The sequence below is a fragment of the Rhamphochromis sp. 'chilingali' genome (assembly GCF_963969265.1).
Source record: "Rhamphochromis sp. 'chilingali' genome assembly, chromosome: 1".
NCBI lineage: Eukaryota > Metazoa > Chordata > Actinopteri > Cichliformes > Cichlidae > Rhamphochromis > Rhamphochromis sp. 'chilingali'.
In genome coordinates this window covers 52,541,231-52,562,883 of record NC_137929.1, presented here as the reverse complement: position 1 = coordinate 52,562,883, position 21,653 = coordinate 52,541,231, and the positions used below count along the sequence as shown (strand labels likewise).

The window sequence follows — 21,653 nt, the reverse complement described above, 5'->3', positions numbered from 1 at the left end:
TGATCCACAATTCTCTAACATTAGCTAACTAGTGAGAGAATCGAGAACTGAGAGGAAAATAACTACAGTAAAACTAAAAATCAGTTTATTTGACTACATTTGTGCTGTTTGTTTTTTGTCTAGCTGCACTCAAACGTTTGGGTTTTTAAAGCACTTTATAAATGAGCACTGTGTGGAGGAGAGCAACTCTGAGTCACGGGACCAACACAAACTGATTTTTCCTCCTCTGGCCGAGTGTACCAAGTTGTGCAACCAGCTGCTGCCATCAGCGCTGTTTTACAACATAACGGCCGCTACAAGCAAATCACAGCACAAATATAACTAAGTTTCTTACTGAATCCCATCAAAGTAGGTCAATGTGTGGCAAGGAAAAAGCAGATGCTCAGATGAAGAGATGCCACACTAGGGGTCCACTTTAACCTCTGACTTTGGCACATGTCATCTCTTTTTATGCGACATCTCCTGGCTCAAATCAGTTTGATATTTGAAGGCTCACAGTGATGTAAAATAATGACTCCTCAGCAGTGCGTAAAAAAAAAAAGTAACAAGCCTGTTCTGAAAATATAATTAGTCAAAAGTACAGATATTTATTTAAAAATGTGAGTACAACTAAAAGGATCTCAGAAAAATACTCAAGTAAAGATACTGAAAAATTATACTGAAGTACAGTAACAAAGTATTTGTACTTTGTTTGTCTGCCATCTCTTAGTGGCCAATAACTTGGCCGTCGAAACTTCAGGAGGAACAAAAGAGGAGGGAGGAAGCTGAAAAGAATCTGCAGGACATTAAAGAAGAGGTTTGTATTTGTTATTTGGTATATATTTGTCATGTGTGTGAGTGTGTCCCTATTAAATGTCTCTTTATCTCTGTATTGTAAAGTTATGAAGGAGATTATTTTGTTTATTTTGTAACAAATGTCTAAAAAAGTAACTGTTTCTACATATTAAACAAACTTATAATCCACGTTGAAATTCAAAGAAAGGACTGGCTTGCAGAAATGTGTCAGAATTAAATGAAATCGCCAGTTTATTGTCATTCGGAACAGTTAGTGCACATCAGAATGAAATTCTAGTGCATTTACTCATCATCAAATATAAAAATAAATAAATAAAATTAATGTCTAAAGGCATAAAATGCAAGAAAGATCCATGTGAGAATAAAAAATAAGAAATATTTTAGTTTATTAGTAAGGAAATTAATAAGGGAAAGCTGCGCAGGATCTTAAATATATTGAACAGCAACAAAAGCAGCAGAAAAGTGTACAATCATCGTTCAGCCATGAAATGACACTGCTGTAAATATAGAGTCATGGGGGACAGAGGGGATGGGGGAGGCATTCAGGGTGGGTGGTTGGTGTGCTGATGGTTGGAGAATGAAACTATTGTAACATCTGGCTGTCCTGGTCCTGATGCTGCTAAACCTCTTTCCAGAGGGCAGCAGGTAGCACAGTGCATGATGGGGGTGGGCGGAGTCTCTGATGATGTTATGGACTCTGCTGAGACAGCATCTGTGCTCGACATCCTGGATGGATGGAGGAGAAGTCCTGGTGATCTTCTCTGCAGTGATCTCCTCTCTGAGGCCCTGAAGCTGTAAAACCAGATGCAGACACAGCTGCTCAGCACACTTTGATGCTGCCTCAGTAGAAAGTGGAGATGGAGGAGAAAGTTGTGCTCTCCTCATCCATAATGCAAAGCGCCGACACTGCTGAGACTGTTCAACCAGTGCTGTTTAATGACTAGTCCAGACTGTCCGTTATCTAAGGCCTACACTGAAACATTGTACTGTGGCATGGTGGTTAACACCATTTCCAAGAAGCAAGCAGGTCTTGGGTTCAAATCCCCCATCTTGACTGGATTTGCGTGTTCTCCCCGTGTCTGCACGGGTTCTCTCCAGATTCCCACCACAGTCCAAAGACATGTTAGTGGTGTTAGGTTAGCAGATGATTCTAAATTGCTCATAGATGTGATGGTTGTCTGTCTCTGTCTTTATTGAGGAGTAATAGGTCAGGGCTAGTTATTTTAGGTTCAGCAGCTAACAAGAGGGTGTGTCGGTCAGAACACAGGAAAGAGGACACGAGGCTTCCACATTGCTGAACTGTCACAGTCAGCTGGTTTATTGTCACCTCAAAGCTCAGTGTAGCCAATAGTCTGTAGTAAATAATAAGTTATTGTTAGACCAAATATATTACAGCAACAGTGGTTCAACTAATATAAACTCAAACTATAAAGTTACACATCCATCTATGCATATAATGTCCCTGACATAATATATAAAAACTCAAATTATGTAAATATTACATTACTTGGTTCAAATATACAGAGAACTCAGATTAAACACAGTGGTGATGTCATACTACAAACATAGACATTCACCGGCTATAACCATCATTAATGGCGCCATCGTGTGGCTGAATGGAAGTACTACACTATGGCAGCAGTTGGCGGCACAAGCCTTTAATCACCACGTGAAATTGCGCCGCTATGACTCGGTAGAAAGTCAAAGCCGCGGCAAAACTTGAGTTTGCAACTCAACAAATTAAAGGTAACTTACGTTCAGACATTAACTTAACATTCGGAGCATCACCGTGAAGGATTGCAAACAGGAACACAGCTTACAGGATGAGGGAATAACAAAAAACTGACCTGGAAGTACTTTCTCTCCCTCTGGAGCAGCAGCGCAGCACATCAAACTCTGTCAATGCGCCCCAGGGTGGCTGTGGCTACAATGTAATAATAATAATACAATAATAATAATACAATAATAATAGTACAATAAAAAACACACCAATCAGACTGTGTAAGGGGACACAATTGTTGGAAACATGTTGCTCACAGTGTGAAGCTTCAGTAATTTTGGCACTTTTATCAACAAAGCGCTGCAGAAACATCAACATCTGTCTGTCTTTCTTTCTCACAGATGATCAACTCTAAGTTAGAGAAGGCTGAATTCATTCAGAAGCGGATGCAGACATTTCTTACACTGGACTCAGAGGTCAGTGAAAGCATCTCTCAGCACACAGAGGTAAACATGGACACCTGTGATGCTGTCATCCTCCCAATGATCACAGACCTGTGCACTTATATTCCTGCAGTTTTGTCCAGCAGCAGTTTCTGTGTCATTAACCAAACACAACTTTGAAATCCTACCACTGCAAGATTGTTGACATCATCCCACAACACTTAATGTTGTTAACATCAGCTCCCTTAAATTTACATCATACAGCTTTAATGTGACTCATTGTGTTGTGTTTCATTATTGTGTCTGAAGCATGAACGTTTTTTCCTTCAGTTCTTTCTTCATGTAACATTTCAGCTGCAGTTAGAGAAGAATACTGAAATCATCGATCAGCTCCAGCAGGTGAAAGAAGCATCAGAGAAACTGAAGAACCAGCTGGAGGACAAAAATCCAGAGGTTTGTCTTTCAGTTATAAACATTGTGATTTTGCTGATTCAACTCTCTTTGTGAAAAGTATAATTCATTCATTTCATTCATTCATTCATTTATTTGTTCATTTTCAGGCACAACAAATACATATTGAACATAATTGTAAACATCAGTATTTACTCACTATCACACTCAACTGTATAAATAAACTAATCTAAATCTAAATGTCTAAAATATGAGAAAAAGAATTTATGATATACAAACTGTGGATCTCAGTAAATGAACACAGTCATCTTCCTTTAACCGAGATTTTGTGGATATGGCAAAAACATGATGACACACTGTAAAAAATGCTCCACAGCAAAGAAGAAAAAAGTCTGTCCTAAAATCAATGTGTCATCAAATTTGATATGTAGCAGTCTGCCAGAGCTGAATATTTATATGTTCTTATGTTAATTTTATCTTCTAAACTGACAGCATTTTATGTTGTTGAAATTTGAGCTTCTATATTAAATATTGACGTTATCACACACCTGATCAAATAGCAGTAAGTGAAGTGAGATTTAAAACTTCTGTTTATTGTTGCATTTGATGTGATTAACTGTGTGTGAAGAGACAAAGACAAGAGTGAGAATATTGCTCAGGTTCATTTCATTAAAGATACTGTATCCTTGTTAAAGCTGTGATTTTGTTTAAGTTCATTATTATTCTACAAACCTTAAACAGACAGTAACAAAAATAAATGTGCTTTCAGACTTTAGAGTATACGAGACTTGTGTGGTTGAAGGTCATAAGCTGGAACAGAGGAGCCGCAAAGAGCAGTAGTCGTATTTAAATAAAATGTCTAAGAAATGAAGTTATTTTAGTTTTTGTGTGTTTAAACATGTTGCTCACAGTGTGAAGCTTCATCAATTTTGTCACTTTATCAACAAAGTGCTGAAACATCAACATCTGTCTGTCTTTCTTTCTGACAGATGTCCAAATCTGAGACGGAGCTGGATGAAATCATTCAGAGGCTGATGCAAACATTTCCTACACTGGAATCAAAGGTCAGTGAAAGCATCGCTCAGAAGAATGGTGGTGGTGGTGGGGGGGATAAAGTGGAGATGATGGAGGAAGGTTTCGAGAGGGTTTTCAAAATGCTGCGTTTTTCCTGAGACAACGCCGTCTCAGTGTGGATGGGAGGCCGAAACGGAGAGAAAAAGATGCTTTTTCAAACAAAAAAGCATTAGTGTGGACGTAGCCTGAGTGAGTTCTGTCAGTGAGGAAGACCAGCAGCCCGATACACATGAGGGTGTTGATACTTGTGGTGGGAGGGGTCAGTTTTCTCAACAGCTTCTGGGGGATGATCAACCAACAAACAGCATTCATACGTGACTGTTCTCGTAAAGCTCAGGTGAAGAGCAGAGGACATCGCTCTGTGGAGCCGTTTGGCCAGTACGAAGACTGACGTGGAAGGGACTCTACAAGGACTTCATTATTAAGGGAGTTAATGCAGAGGGCAGGTGTCAACAAAACATGTGATGGGGACAGATTTGAAACATGATGGAACAACATTCTGCTGCAGCGAGGTGTTAAAGATGTCTGTAAGGACGTGTGCTAGCTGCTCAGCACACTGCCTTTCATACATTCACTCTCCTCAGAGTTTTACAGACATTAGTGATACTGAGATTCAGTGTTTTCTCATCAGGGTGAAGACTGTCTTTTATTGCAGGGTGTTGTTGTTTATCGAAAATGTACAGAGACAGTGTGTGTTGTTGTCACACATACTTGCTTCATTTATTTATTTATCTAACTTAAAAACTTAAGTTGCGTGCTACCAGGTCAGGAGGAGTAAATCTGGGGTCCTTTAACAGAATGATGTGGTTTCCTCATCCTCACTCTCTCTCCTGGTAGAAAAGCAGGCTTCCATTCATGACGCTTAGCATCAGTGTAATGTTGCCTCTTCAGCTGATATTTCTTACAGTAGAAGGCAAAGGGAGTATGTCCAGTTTATTACCCATCTTTCTGCCATGAAGGTGTTCATAGGGAGAGGGAAGTGGTCGCATGCAGTGTTATACAGTAAACTTGAAGCCAGTCCAGCACAGTCTCCTTCCATGGCTGTGACGGCTGGATTGCTGTCTGGATGCAGGTGCAGAGGTCACGAAGAAACCGTTCAATTGCTCCATTTTGCAGCTGGGTAGTAGACAGATGTTCTGCTGTGAGAGTTGCCTGTATTATGGAGGAATGGGTCAAATGCTTCAGAGGTAAACTGTGTACTTTTGTCTGTTACATTAATGTTCTCTGAGTTGCCGTGACAACTAAAGACAGACGAGAGGAGTTGAATAAGCTCAGGCATACAGTCTGTTTTCCAAGAGGCGTTGAAGGACAGCTCGGACATGCGAACGATGCTCAGCCAGAGTCTTAGAAAAAATAAGAATGTCATCTAAATAGACGAACACAAACCGGTCGAGGAAATCCCGTAGGACATCGTTAATAAGGGCCTGAAACACCGCTGGAGCATTCGTTAAACCGAAAGGCATGACGAGATACTCAAAATGGCCTAGGGGGTGTTAAACGCGGTCTTCCACTCGTCTCCCTGACGGATTCGCACCAAATGATAAGCATTGCGAAGATCTAACTTAGTGAACACCGTGGCACCCTGCAGGGATTCAACAGCGGAGCTAATGAGTGGCAAGGGATACTTCTTTTTAATAGTGACGTCATTCAAGCCCCTGAAATCAATACACTGTTGAAGAGACCCATCCTTTTTGTCCACAAAAAAAAACAAAACAAAACAAAAAAAAAAAAACAGCTGCCACGGGGGATGAAGACGGACGGATTATCCCAGCCGCTAGTGAATCCCTAAATATACTCCTCCATCGCAGCGCGTTCTGGCATAGAGATACTATACAATCGGCTCACGGGCAAGGGCGCCCCGGGGAGCAAATCAATCGCACAGTCATAAGGACGATGGGGCGGTAGGGATTGCGCTTTGATCTTACTGAATACTTCCCGCAAATCATGATACTCCGGTGGCACCCCGGAGAGATCGGGGACATATGCATCAGTCCCCGAAGCCTCCCCCGGGCCGGGAAAACGGGCGGAAGTCAGACAATTGGAGTGGCAAAAAGGGCTCCAGCTGATAACCCTTTGCCCCTCCCAATCCAAGTGCGGATTGTGCAAACACAGCCAAAGTGAGAGGAGTATCAGGTGAATCGAGGACAAAAAAGGTGAGTCTCTCCCTATGATTTCCCGAAGTGCACAGTGACACTGGACCAGTGTGAAAAGAAATCTTAGTGAAAACCTGGTTATTAATCGCTCTAACTGGAATGGGCGGCTCAAGGTGCACGAGCGGAACGCCTAATCGTTCAGCGAGAGCGAGACTGATTAAATTCTGTTCTGAACCGGAATCTAACAAGGCTGTGCACGAATGAGTGATCTGTAGCATCTCCAAGGTGACAGGGAGTTGAAAACGGGGTTTCTGACCAGAGTTCGAACCGCCCACCCGTATCCCCGACTCTACCGGCGGGCGACGCCTTTTCCCTCCTTCGGGCATGCAGCAATCAAGTGATCCAACGAGCCACAGTAAAAACAGGCATGTGCCCGACGCCGCCGCTCCCTCTCCTCCGGTGTCAACCGTGACCGGCCAATCTGCATCGGCTCCGGATCAGTGACGTCAGCCGAGGCGACAAACTCATGCGAGTCCGCAGTCAGAGGCGGCGACGATGACGTACCCGGAAACGAGCGCGGTAAACGGCGCTGGGATTTGTAGTTCCTGTCCCTCTCCCTGTCACGCAACCTGTTGTCAATGCGAAGGGAGAGGGACGCCAGCTCCTCAAAAGATTTAGGCTCATCACGGGAGGCAAGCTGGTCTTTCATACCCTCATTCAATGCCCGAAAAAAAATACCCCACGCAGAGCGTCGTCAGGCCAACCGGTTTCGGCGGCGGCAGTACGAAAATCAATCAAAAAAAATCGGCAACCCTCTGACGGCCCTGACGAAGATCCAGCAGCCTCTGCGCAGAACTACCCTCAGAAATGGGATGCGCAAACGTTTTCTGGAATTCCCCCAAAAACACCTCATAAGAACAGGTTAACAAAGGATTCTTCGATAGATACGCCTCCGCCCACTTAAGCGCACGGTTACGCAGTTTACCCACCAAATAAGATATCTTATCAGAATCCGCAACAAATGAGCGCGGAGAACGACCGAAAACAAGGTCGACCTGAAGCAGAAAACCGCCACAACTCCCTGGATCCCCTGAAAAGGGTTCGGGCTCCGGGGACGTGGCATCACGAAAAACCGATGTAGGTGGAGATGCAAAGGCAACAGACTGTGGCAGAGGAGCTGGTGTACCGAAGTCTTGGCCCGCGGAGCCCGAGGCGGAACCAGCAGCAGTAGAAATACCCGCTTGTAGAGCCTGGAGAGACTCCAGTATTTTACTTTGACCATCCCTAAGAGTCTGCTGCTGGGCTAACAGGAACTGTATAGATTGTTCATGACTTCCTAATATCGCCTCCTGCCTCTGAATGGCTGCGTCCGCTGAGTCCATAACTGCTGGCCAGATTCTACTGTTACGGCCGAGACCGTTTTAGACGAGTGACAGGACTCAAATGCAGGACGCCGAACAGCACGTAAGTAGATTTTGAGAAATGATATTTAATGACTCCACAAATATTCATGAACAAAGGTGAGTTTAGACAAGTACGACATTCCACCACTGAATCTAAGTCACAATCTGGTCCGGGTCAGAGAGGACAGCTATTCCGGGGATTGGACTGGAAAGCGAGTCTCATTAGATCCAGGAAAAGGTCGGGGTCACTGTAACAGAGTGCAGATGTTCAGATACGGATAAGGAGACATATGAATATGTTGTTGGTTCAGAATCCTCCTTCGTACTGCGTACTTGCCACAGGTGGTCGGAGATGACGTAGAGGGGTGAGTAGTCCGGGTGTGTAATCCAAAAAAAACTCCTGGCAGGGAGGCAGGTAGGTGTAGCTAAGAGAGAGGCGCACAAAAAACAAACATACAGTGAGGCAAGGTGATTCACAAAAATACATAGGGAATCATGGTGGTGGCCTGCACTGACTGATGTTAGCAGAGAATCTGGCGAAGAGAGATTGAGTACGCTGGCCTTATAAGTCCCCGGCTAAATTACCCACAGGTGTGAGCGATCAGCAAAAACACTGAGGCCCCTCCCAGGGGTGGAGACGCCGGCTCGGAGGGAGACACACTGGCACACACCCGGACCATGACAAATATAAAAATGAGTCTTGGATAAACGTGTAACAATATAGGAAAATAAATGTTATCAGGATTATGAAATATTTTTATTGGCAAAGAAAAGCTGTGCAGGACCTTTAATATATTGAACAGCGGAAAAGTGTACAATCATCATTTCAGCCATGAAATGACACTGCTGTAAATATAGAGTCATGGGGGACAGAGGGGAGGGGGGAGGCAGTCAGGGTGGGTGGTTGGTGTGCTGATGGCTGGAGAATGAAACTATTGTAACATCTGGCTGTCCTGGTCCTGATGCTGCTAAACCTCTTTCCAGAGGGCAGCAGGTAGAACAGTGCATGGTGGGGGTGGGCGGAGTCTCTGATGATGTTATGGACTCTGCTGAGACAGCATCTGTGCTCGACTTCCTGGATGGATGGAAGAGAAGTCCTGGAAGGAAGCAGGAAGCTCAGACACTGCTGAGACTGTTTAACCATTGCTGATGTGTTTGGTGACCAGTCTCACTTCTTAGTTATCTGTACCCCCAGAAAGTTGACCCTGCTGACTACCTCCACAGCTCTGTTGTCAGTGATTAGTGGTGAATGACTGGACTGTTTTGTCCTGAAGTTGATGATCAAGTTCTTGGTCTTCTTGACATTCAGGATTGTTGCACCGGTCCTCTATAGGACAGATCTATGTTGTCCATAATGAGACCCACCACTGTTGTGTCATTTGTGTTCCTAATCATGTGATTAGAGGAAGATGCAGCGCTGCAGTCATGTGTCATCAGCGTGAAAAGCATTGGGCTCAGTAAACAATGGAGAGACAGGTGGAGCTGAAGATGCTGTTTCCCACTCTCACAGAGTGAGTTCTGTCATTGAGGAAGACCAGCAGCCAGATACAAATGGGGGTGCTGATACCTGTGGGAGGGGTCAGTTTTTTCACCACCTCCTGGGGGATGATCAACCAACAAACAGCATTCATACGTGACTGTTCTCGTAAAGCTCAGGTAACGAGCAGAGGACATCGCTCTGTGGAGCAGTTTGGCCAAAGACTGATGTGGAAGGGACTCTACAAGGACTTCATTATTAAGGGAGTTGTTAAAGATGTCTGTAAGGACGTGTGCTAGCTGCTCAGCACACTCTCTGAGTACTCGTCCATGAATGTTGTCCGGCTCAAAGTTTTACAGACATCAGTCACTCTGAGATTCAGTGTTTTCTCATCAGGGTGAAGACTGTCTTTTATTTCAGGGTGTTGTTGTTGGTTGAAAATGTACAGAGAAATTTGTTGACCTCATTGAGACAGTGTGTGTTGTTGTCACACATACTCTCTTCTTATATGAAAACTCTTAATTTAAGACAAAGCTTAATTAATTTACTTATAATGAAATTCAAATACAGTTTTTTCTTTAGCTTCTCCATTCTTCTGATTCCATATAGAAATTAATTTGTTGCCTCTGTGTAATCACCCACATGCTATAACAAAAAACATAAAAATGTACTTTTGTCTTCTCTGTCTTTGTTTCTTTTTAATTGCAGCTTTATGGAAACATCAGTCAAGCCCAGAAAGAGAAACAGGAGATGGAGAGACTGAGAAATGAGCTCGATTCCACAAAACAACAGGTTCATTTTTTATACACTAACTTCCTGCATTTACATGACTGCCATGTTTAATCAGATCTCTTTCTCTGGTGATTGAAACACTCTGAAGAAAAATTCAGAAATTCTGATTTTATATAATTCATTGAAAATAAGCAGAGCTGTACTGATTATATTTTTTTAGGCTGATTTATCTGCTGTTTGCAGTGATGCTGTGATTAACTGTCATTTATTGACAGCAATCTTTATTCTGTTGTATTCTCATACAATCTAGTAAGAGTGGTTAGTTGCCTGGATCCAGCCACTCTTACTAGATTGTATGATGTCATCTCAACAAGAAAAAATTAAGTTGCTGAATTTCATGCAGATGCTACATGATTTAATTACGTTCACCATAGAAACATGGAATTATTTAGTTCAAATTGCAAGTTTGGCTCTTATGCATGTAACAACCACCCAATTTCATTTTTTTGAGTGTGAGCAGACGTGTTCCTTAAACATGATGATGTTGAGCAAGGATCTGACCTCACATCCCATTGTTCCTTCAGTGGTGCTCGTATTAGTCATTATGCAAATGTACTGTTTATAAGATTTGGGGAAACCTGCAGTCAGCTGAGACTGAAGAGTCTCCCACTGAAAACTTACCTGGATGATTGAGCATGCGTAGGGACGATGAAACAAAGGCAAAAGACAAAAAATGCTTTTATGTTTTTACATTTAATTCTGACACTGATGCTTTATCGACCAACACAAGACACTAAACACCCTTTAGTGACACTGACATCCAGCTGCACTCAAGTAAAAGCTTAAAAATCTCAATATTTTAATCTTTTCTTTATTTTATAAATCAGACTTGATAAATGTTATATTTTGTGCATTTATTTATTTAACCAATAATCCCTTTTATTTTGGGAGACACGACATTAAAACTCAAATATTTCCTTAGAGTCTTCATTTATTTGCTTTTTTGTATCAGCCAACTTATATTTACATAATACAGCTTTAATTCAGAGCTTTAATGTGACTCTGGTTGTGTTTCCATTATTGTGTCTGAAACATGAACATTTCTTCCTTCTGCTCTTTCTTCCTGTAACATTTCACATGAATACTGAAATCATCAATCAGCTCCAGCAGGAGAAAACAGCAGCAGAGGACCTGGAGGAGAAAAATCGTGAGGTTTGTGTTTCCATTATAAACATTCAGAATTTACTGACTCAACTCTCTTTATCTCTGTATTGTAAAGATTTATGAAGAAAACTTTAAATATTAGTTTGTTTATTTGACACCAACAGTCTATAAAAGTAACTGTTTCTATATATTGAACAAGAATATAATTCATTTTTACATCCAAAGAAAGTGCTGACATGCAGAAACTCATCATCTTCCTTTTTTCATTTATATCAACACTGTTAATTTAAAATACTCAATTAATTATGAACTAATAACAAAATGCAAATGAATGTGTTTCTTTGGGATCATCCTTTTGTAATTTATATCATAGCAGGCTCTTAACCCTCTGGGGTCCAGGGTATAATTGGCCGTTTTTGACTACTTTTGATTTGACCTCTATATTTCACCTTTAAAATATGTTTTTCTTGCCTTATTTGGTATAATTATTTTCAGCACAACCTCAAATATCTGAAATTTGAGTTATTTTTTCATTTTGGTATACTATATTAGCACAGCTGATCTAAATTCAGACAAAAAATTCAAAATCCGAGTAGAAAAAAGTTCTATTTTTTACTGTAAAACCCACAAACATGTTTAACGAATCATTTTCATAACTTGAAATGCAAATAGAAATTGTACATTTCTAAAAATTACGCACAAGTTTTGCAAACAACAAAGTTATATGATACTATTTACCTAAAAATGCAGCCAAGGCCTCAGGGGTTTTTTATATAACCATTTAAGTCTATTTACAGAACAATCAGGTGTTCTGCATCAAATAAGAAGCCACACAAATTATTTGTGCCAGTCCAAAAATGTAGTTTGTGTTCAGTATAAGACAGAGGAGAACAGCACAGGCCTAAACCCTGCAGGTCTGACAGCAGGAGGTGCATCAGTCCAGTTTTCCATGTGGGAACAGCGTTTACACTGGAATCTGCCTTTGATGGCTTTTTTAGAGCAAATGTGAAATTCAGCAGTATAACTGACACACAATACAAGACAATAACTACACAACAAACTTATTATAGCGTCCAAACACGCTAAACGTCACTAATGTCTCACATATGAAAACTCTCTCTCTGTGTCTTTCACTCGCCTGCTTTCCGTCGCGGGTGTCACTCCTAAAAACTTCCCCTTCTCCCTAAACAACTAAATATCACATGTTGCCATATCATTTTTTTGATTGGCTGACATGGTAAACTCTAACACCAATAGGGAAGGGGTGTTTTTCTTTTTCTTTTTTCACTCACAAGCGGAGAGTGTTTGCCAGCGCTGTCTGTAGAAAATGCCGTTTTTACCGTTCTTCCCGCTGTAAACACCAGTTTTGTTCAGAAAAAAACATCGTGTGTATTTTTTATCATAACTCTGGTTTTACGTGGCCCATCGACACAATTCAAAAACTGGTATATAGTTTGAAGTCCGCACTTTCGACCCAAGGTGAAATGGAGACTCTGACTTACTGCATCTTGTAGCTGTGTCGTCTTAAATTGGTCATGTGATTTTTTATTTTATTTTTTTTTATTTTTGTCCCGTTTGGATCTATAGCCATCAGAATTGTTGTCTTAAGGCCAAGAAAGATGCCAAGCGGATTTATTTTATTAAGTGGATCATCATGGCCTTGCCATATTGGTCCATTTGATTGACCTTTATTATAATTATGAGTTTATTTTATTTTCAGTTGTTACAAACGGGACAGACATGACTGTGGGATAGGACAGGGGGAAAGAATGAAAGAGAGGGAGAGAAAGAAAACCAAAGGGGAGAAGAGACAGTGAGAAGGGGGGGAAGAGAGAAAAACAAACAAACAAACAAACAAAAAAAACAAAACACCTGGATCACCTGTATGGAGAGAAAAAAAAAACAGAAGAGAAAGCAAACAACAAAGAGCAACATAATAAGAAAAAAAAAAGCACCATCACAATAAACTAGCTAGCAATAGATATCAATAATTACTAAATAATAAACGATATTGTGCAGCACGCAAGATAGACAGCGCACAATGTGCTTTGAGGCAGCAGCCAAGAAAGCTGTAGTCCACGTCTGTGAATACCCGTGTGTACACCTGTGTGCATACCTGTGTGGATCAGCATGCTTGCATTCCAAAGGTTTCTCCATGTAATGATCTACTAGGGAGTGTGGCGAGCCACAGCCCTGTCCTCTATGGTATGAAGCAGGTATGGAGGAGATCAAAACTCCAGACATCCAGAGGCCCCCAGAGCACAAGAGACCAAGGAAGACTAACAGAGGGGCAGCCGCGCCACTGTTCTAGTAAGAGCTGAGGAGAGTCCCAGATGAGGGCTCATTCAGCAGCCGCGGAGCAGAAGCCAGGGGGAGTTGCAGTGACGCGCCCGTGAGCTCCGCCGGCAGCCAGCTGTGCCTGAGTGACCGAGCCCCAGGCCGAGAGGCCGGGGGCACCCCACCTCCGAAATGGCCCGAGCGAGCCCCAATGGTCATGTGATTTTGACACGCCGGCGCGTCCGGCGACCCCAGAGGGTTAATTCTATATAGAACTTAATATTTTTTATGTATGAATGTGTGATTGTATTGTGCAATCACACACATGTGTGTTTCCTTCCATTGTTGCAGTTTCTGTATCATTGACCACAAAAGCACTTATAAATCCACCTTATACACATTTTTCAGCACGCAGGCTTTCAATTGAACTCAGTTACACAGCGATAAAAAGTAACCCAAAAAATGGCAAGAAGCTCTTGTATTATTAACTGCAATAGCCGGTCGCATGACAGCCACGGGAAGCCGACGGGTAAAGAGATCGTTTTTTTTTATCGGATTACGTCGTTGAAGAGAATTTTTTTTAAGCCATGTTTCCAAAGTAAGAGCCGACGGATGGTCTGGATATACCAAATATAACGTCTCAGAACACTCCAGCTCACATGTTAGTCTGCTCCAAGCATTCCCACAAAGGTCAGTGTTTTTTAGTAGTTAATACGTCATTTTTCTTAACATAACTGGTGATATAGGTTACAAGCAAGTCTGGCGCTGAACAGAAATTGTCGCGCTATGCTCCTTTGTTTATTGTGCATAAATAGTGAATTGTCCTGACACAATATTGCGTTTCGCTTCTGTTATTATGGTACACTGACAAAAACATATACTTTTATTCACAGGATAAAACAGTTGTTTTGTATCACTAATTGTCCAGTACGATTACAACATACAATATTATTGTCACTGCTACATTTCTGTAATGCTGCCAGAAATTATTTCCATTACTAATTAATTACCGTTGAGCTCAAAGGTTATATATTAATAAACGGTTAACGAATGTGTATTTATGACGACGATTTGTGAGACTGGTAAACTTACCTTTGTTTTGCGGTGCTACAAATGCTTGCATTCGATGCGGTACTTGGATTGTTTTGCCACGAGTTCCCGGCATGCAATGCGCGAAAATCACGTGATTGCTAAACAAGGGAGAGGGTGCATCCGGCCTCCTTGGCTGTAATTGGTCCAGCCCAGAGTCGATCATGACCAATTGGGCAATCCAACACCTTTCATTATATATACCCTTCCTAAAAAAAAAAAAAAAAAAAAAATCGCCGGTATGCCCGATGGCCGGTCCAGCTATGCACACACACACACTTTAACCCCTGACTTTGGCACATGACATCTATATTTATGCGACATCCTCATCCTGGCTCAAATTGGTTTGATGTTTGGAGGCTCAAAGTGATGAATATCCAATAACTAAAGTAAACTTAAAAAGTTCTCAGAAAAATAAATACTCAAGTAAAGTACAGATACCTGAAAATTCTACTGAAGTACAGTAACAAGTATTTGTACTTTGTTTGTTTGCCATCTCTCAGTTGCCAATAACTTCAAGGAGGAAAATCCTGGAGGAACATGTGTCATGTGTGTCTGCAACAGAGAACATCTGATGTGTGTGTCTCTATGAGCATGTGATGTGATCAGTGGTGTGTGTGTGTCTGTGTAGGAAACAGAAGTCAGTATTCATCCTAAAGATGTAATCATCTTACACAATGACAATCATATGATCCACAATTCTCTAACATTAGCTAACTAGTGAGAGAATCGAGAACTGAGAGGAAAATAACTACAGTAAAACTAAAAATCAGTTTATTTGACTACATTTGTGCTGTTTGTTTTTTGTCTAGCTGCACTCAAACGTTTGGGTTTTTAAAGCACTTTATAAATGAGCACTGTGTGGAGGAGAGCAACTCTGAGTCACGGGACCAACACAAACTGATTTTTCCTCCTCTGGCCGAGTGTACCAAGTTGTGCAACCAGCTGCTGCCATCAGCGCTGTTTTACAACATAACGGCCGCTACAAGCAAATCACAGCACAAATATAACTACGTTTCTTACTGAATCCCATCAAAGTAGGTCAATGTGTGGCAAGGAAAAAGCAGATGCTCAGATGAAGAGATGCCACACTAGGGGTCCACTTTAACCTCTGACTTTGGCACATGTCATCTCTTTTTATGCGACATCTCCTGGCTCAAATCAGTTTGATATTTGAAGGCTCACAGTGATGTAAAATAATGACTCCTCAGCAGTGCGTAAAAAAAAAAAGTAACAAGCCTGTTCTGAAAATATAATTAGTCAAAAGTACAGATATTTGTTTAAAAATGTGAGTACAACTAAAAGGATCTCAGAAAAATACTCAAGTAAAGATACTGAAAAATTATACTGAAGTACAGTAACAAAGTATTTGTACTTGGCTTGTCTGCCATCTCTTAGTGGCCAATAACTTGGACGTCGAAACTTCCGGAGGAACAAAAGAGGAGGGAGGAAGCTGAAAAGAATCTGCAGGACATTAAAGAAAAGGTTTGGATTTGTTATTTGGTATATATTTGTCATATGTGTGTTTGTGTTTATTTTGAATAAATAAATAATAAAATAAATAATAGTATTAATAATTAATTATATTATTATTATATTATTTAAATAAATAAATAATTACTGGGTTCAAACATACAGAGAACTCAGATTAAACACGGTGGTAACGTCATACTACAAGCAGAGACATTCACTGTCTCTAACCATCATTAAATGCGCCATCGTGTGGCTGAATAAAATTACTACACTATGGCGACACATGCCTTACTCAACACATGAAAACGCGCTATAACCAATGTTCCCTCTAAGCTGCGCGCATGTGCAATCACACACTGCTGGCACGATCTCTGCGCACAAAAAAAATCTAACCTGAATTGAAATTAAAATAAATACTTTAATAATTCATTCTGTTTTCCAATGTGAGTCAGTAAGTGACCAGTGACTGGCTGCTCCAGCAGCAGCAATACAAAGACTGATGTGGAAGGGACTCTACAAGGACTTCATTATTAAGGGAGTTGTTAAAGATTTCTGTAAGGACGTGTGCTAGCTGCTCAGCACACTCTCTGAGTACTCGTCCTTGAATGTTGTCCTGCTGCCTTTCATACACTCACTCTCCTCAGAGTTTTACAGACATCAGTCACTCTGAGATTCAGTGTTTTCTCATCTGGGTGAAGACTGTCTTTTATTTCAGCGTGTTGTTGTTGGTTGAAAATGTACAGAGAAATTCAATTGCTCCATTCAATTGCTCCATTTGCAGCTGGGCAGTAGACAGATGTTCTGCTGTGAGAGTTGCCTGTATTATGGAGGAATGAGTCAAATGCTTCAGAGGTAAACTGTGTACTTTTGTCTGTTACATTAATGTTCTCTGGGTTGCTGTGACGACTAAAGACAGACGAGAGGAGCTGAACAACATCATTAGTAGTAGCAGAAGGTGAAAAGGCAAGCTGAGGCCATTTGGAGTAGTAGTCAGTCAATGCACCAGCAGAGAGCTCTTAATCTTTGTTTTGTGTTCACAATCCTTTGGTGACTTTCATGTGCTACTGCAATCAATGTAGGTCTCACTGTACATGGTGCAATGAGCCTCTGAGAACATAATTACTTAGAGTTGAGAGTTCATTATAGATGTTGTAATAAGGTGCAAGTGATTTGATTGAGGCAGACAAAACACTTTGTATTTATGAGAGCAAAGCAAGCAGTTCAGGTCAAGTTGAACAGGCAGAATGAAAATCAGCAACTGGAAGTGACGACATGGCAGCAGAAATTTGAGCTACCATTTCAAGATCTGCATCCGAAGTGAGATGTGAAGAAACAGGCAGAAGCAGACGAGATAGACAGTCAGCTGTATAACTCAGAGAACCTGGGCAGTAAATAACAGCAGACCAGCGGGTGATATTCATTCTCGCCCTATGAATTCCTTTGGTGCTCAGCAGCATTGTCAGAGCTTGGTGGTCTGTCCTCGTGAAACATCAGCCTCACAAATATGTTCTCCTTTTCTCTGCAGTCCACACACAAGAAAGAGCTTCTTTTTCAACAGTAGAACATGTTTGTTCGGTTGCAGACAGTTTGCAGGAAGTAAACGCCGCAGGTTTCTCTGTGCCATGTGGTGGAAATTTCTTTATTCTATGTATTGATCACATTTTTTAACCATATCACTTTAGTAACAGTTGTATCATTTTGTCACTTAGGTTAGCTTCACAAACGTGTCTTATGTTCTATCACATGTGTTCTACACAGACACACACAGCGGCCGCGGCAGTAAGTCAGAGACGTTCAGGTTTGTGGGGGGTTAGATGATAGATAGATAGATAGATAGATAGATGGATAGATAGATAGATAGATCATCTGTGGAAGAAGGGAGGCAACAGCTCAGTGAAAAACAGTCGTAAATGTCTCTCCTTGAAGGGAAGGTGAGATGAGGCAACATGTAAGAGTTGTGGAACATCTTTGTGTCTGTGTGTATATAAGATGTGAGGGCGGCGGCCATCATCAGAGAGGACCCTGGTGTTTGTCTACAGCAGTGGTTCCCAAACTTGTTTTTGGTAGGCCCCCCTTTGTTTTACAAGAAAATTCTGCCTCGTTCGGAGGCATGAGAGTTGTTTTTCAGAGTTGTTTCACTTTATGCACACAGTCAATATCTGGGCAGCAGGGATGCAGGAAGCAGGTGATGTGTTTGTAGAGATCACAGAAGCAGTAGGAGCAACAGGTAGAACAGTGTTGCCTAAAAGGGTGATGTTCAGCCTAACACAGGAATTATTTTCTTTGTGTATGTAACCAGTTGAAGATCAGGTGGTTGTAGTGGTGTATCGCTGAAGTGCTCTTTCCATGGACTTAGTTTGTTGAACTGCAAATTCCGTTTGTGTTGCCAGTGTAGCAGCTTTATCCAGAGTCAATCAGGTCTTTCTCCTAAATAAATAAATCAATCCTGTCATTTGTGCATAAGCGAAAAGCATAAAGTACTAAAACAACATTGTTTCTCTGTTAAAAACGGTGATGTTTCTTCGTCCTGTCTGCAGCTGGAAAATAAACTCAAGGATGAGGAAAAGAGGAATGAAGAAACAAAGGAAAAAGTCAAAAAGATACTTTTATGTTTTTACATTTAATTCTGACATTGATGCTGTTAATTTTTACCAACAAACACAAAACAGTTGTTTCGTTTTATAAATCAGATTTTATAAATGTTATATTTTGTGTGTGAGTGTGTTTAAGTAAAATCTGCTTTTATTTTTGGAGACACTACATTCAAAATCAAATATATCCTTTGGGCCTTCATTTATTTAAATTATTTAGATAATTCAAATAAAACATTTAAATAAATAAATCGTTACTTATTTATATGAACCAACTTATATTTTCATAATTCAGCTCTTATTTAAAGCTTTAATGACTCTGGTTGTGTTTGTATTGTGTCTTAAACATGAACATTTCTTCCTTCTGCTCTTTCTTCATGTAACATTTCAGCTGCAGTGGAAGAAGAATGCTGAAACCATCAATCAGCTCCTGCAGGAGAAACAAGCAGCAGAGAAACTGAAGAATCAGTTCAAGTCCAAATGTCACGAGGTTTGTTCTTCCACTGTAAACATTTTTAATATGCTGACAAAATCCTCTTTATCTCTGTATTGTAAAGAGTTATGAAGGAAACTTTAGATATAATTTTGTTTATTTGACACCAAATTTCTAATTCATTCAAATTCTCTTATTTCTATATAAAACTTAATTTATTAACTTTTTGTGAATGAATGTGTGATTGCATTGTGTAATCACACACATGTGCCTTCCATTGTTGCAGTTGCAGAGTAAGGAAGGACAATTATTTTGTTTATTTGTTGTCTGTTAAAGTATTTCTATACATAAACATGTTGCTCACAATGTGAAACCTCAATAATTTTGTCCCTTTTATCAACAAAGTGCTGCAGAAACAACATCTGTGTGTCTTTCTTTCTGACAGATGATCAACTCTGAGAAGGAGGAAATCATTCAGAAGCTGATGGAAACATTTCCTACACTGGACTCAAAGGTCAGTGAAAGCATCTCTCAGCACACAGAGGTAAACATGGACACATGTGATGCTGTCATCCTCCCAATGATCACAGACCTGTGCACTTATATTCCTGCAGTTTTGTCCAGCAGCAGTTTGTGTGTCATTAACCAAACACAACTTTGAAATCCCACCACTGCAAGATTGTTGACATCATCCCACAACACTTAATGTTGTTAGCATCATGCTAAATCAGCTCCCTTATATTTACATCATACAGCTTTAATGTGACTGTTTGTGTTTCATTATTGTGTCTTAAACATGAACATTTTTTCCTTGTGCTCTTTCTTCATGTAACATTTCAGCTGCAGTCAGAGAAGATTACTGGAATCATCAAACAGCAGCTCCAGCAGGTGAAAGACAGAGTAGAGAAACTGAAGAATCAGTTGGAGAAGAATTCTCCTGAGGTTTGTCTTTCAGTTGTAAACATTCAAAATGTGCTGACTCAACTCTCTTCATGAATATAATGCACATCAATATTTACTCACCAAATCTGAAGGTCTGAAATATAAAAAAGAATCCAGGATGTATCCAAGTAAGAATATGTGCTGGATCTCAGGGTCTCATTGTCCTAACCCTCCCCACTCAGTTTAAGATCTGCATGTTGAGGCAGTCTACAGCCAAACATCAGTCACAGCAGAAATTTCTCTGCACAGAGATTTTTTGTATGTTGTGGAAAAAATAAATCAAAGTGATTTTCTGAGATTTTTTAAAAGAAAGTTAAAACCTTTGCAAAGGGATCAATACAGCATGAACAAGGTTCTTACAAGCAGTGACAAAGAAGCAAAATAATAACATCTCCTTTGAGACCGCTCTCTTTCCCAACGTGTAACATGCCAGCGTTTTGTCACGTCCTGAGGCAAAAGGTTCTACAACAAACCTTCAGTGTCCCTATGATACGCTCCTGGTGGTAAGACACGATCCAGCTGTTTATTCCAGGCCTAACTCGAACCACAGCCTTAATCGTGTCAGACAGTGTTTTTCAAAGCGATGAAAAAGTAAAATAAATGTACATGTGTAGATTCATTCCACACGGTTCTCATGTTTCCAAACGTGTAACACACCGACATGTTGGGTGGGCGAAAGCGCAACATACCGACGATTTGTCACAGTGTCGATATGTTACGCTTTGGGATAAGAACATGTTGCTCCTTTATGGCCATCGTGTGGATACAGTCTTTATCTGTTCAGTTGTAGGAAGCAGGATGTAGAACCTTCACTCATTCTTTGTTTAACAAACTTTAGCCACATACCAAAAGCACAATGAAGGTAAAAGAGGATGAAACACTGTAAAACCTGCTTCACAGTAAAGTAGAAAGTTGGATTTTTTTTATTTTTTTAAAACTGACAGCATTTTGTGCTGTTGAAATTTGAATTTATTCCTTATTAAATATTGACCTTATCACACACCTGATCAAATAGCATTAAGTGGAAGTGAGATTTAAAGTTTCTGTTTATTGTTACGTTTGATGTGATTAACTGTGTGTGAAGAGACAAAGACAGGAGTGAGAATCCTGCACATGTTCATTATATTAAAGATGCAGCTGGAACCAGATATTTACAGACACATCAGAAAAAAAACATTTTTCTTTACTGTCAAACATCAAATCAGAGTAACATTTTTTGTTAACATATGTTTTGTATTTGTGAAATGTCCGAATAGAGAAAGATATTTGTTGTGGGTTTTTTATTACTTTCATCAGAGTCAGAAGCATACATGCACTTCTTAGTATTTAGTAGAATTACTGTCAAACTGTTTCACTTCAGCCAAACGTTTCAGATTTCCTTCCACAAACTTTCTCAATAGTTTTCTGGAATCTGGGCTCACTGAGAGACAGAACTGGTGTAACTGGGCCGGGTTTGTAGGCCTTCTTGCTGTCACTCACCTTTTCAGTGCTGCCCACAAATCTTCTGTGGGACTGAGATCAGGGCTTTGTGATGGC

The 21,653-nt window shown here is 40.6% G+C and overlaps 1 protein-coding gene and 2 long non-coding RNA genes across 3 annotated transcripts in view; all 3 read left to right on the top strand.

Annotated features, from left to right (window-relative positions):
• LOC308400246 (CD276 antigen homolog) overlaps window positions 1-10,259 on the top strand; it is a gene marked incomplete at its 3' end in the record, with an annotated part of 28,301 nt that extends 18,042 nt beyond the window's left edge. The window contains exons 7-11 of the mRNA XM_080887821.1: window positions 710-796; window positions 2,917-2,991; window positions 3,313-3,411; window positions 4,359-4,433; window positions 10,125-10,259. Coding sequence (XP_080743947.1) covers window positions 710-796; window positions 2,917-2,991; window positions 3,313-3,411; window positions 4,359-4,433; window positions 10,125-10,259 — 471 coding nt within the window. The remainder of the gene's footprint in view (window positions 1-709; window positions 797-2,916; window positions 2,992-3,312; window positions 3,412-4,358; window positions 4,434-10,124) is intronic.
• On the top strand, window positions 10,164-18,751 carry LOC308386755. The gene is made up of 3 exons (XR_013969849.1): window positions 10,164-10,208; window positions 11,310-11,360; window positions 18,689-18,751. It is a non-coding gene; the product is annotated as an uncharacterized lncRNA (long non-coding RNA).
• Window positions 18,752-19,141: 390 nt separating this feature from the next.
• LOC308386705 lies at window positions 19,142-20,112 on the top strand. The gene is made up of 3 exons (XR_013969845.1): window positions 19,142-19,232; window positions 19,621-19,689; window positions 20,016-20,112. It is a non-coding gene; the product is annotated as an uncharacterized lncRNA (long non-coding RNA).
• The last annotated feature ends 1,541 nt before the right edge of the window (window positions 20,113-21,653 follow it).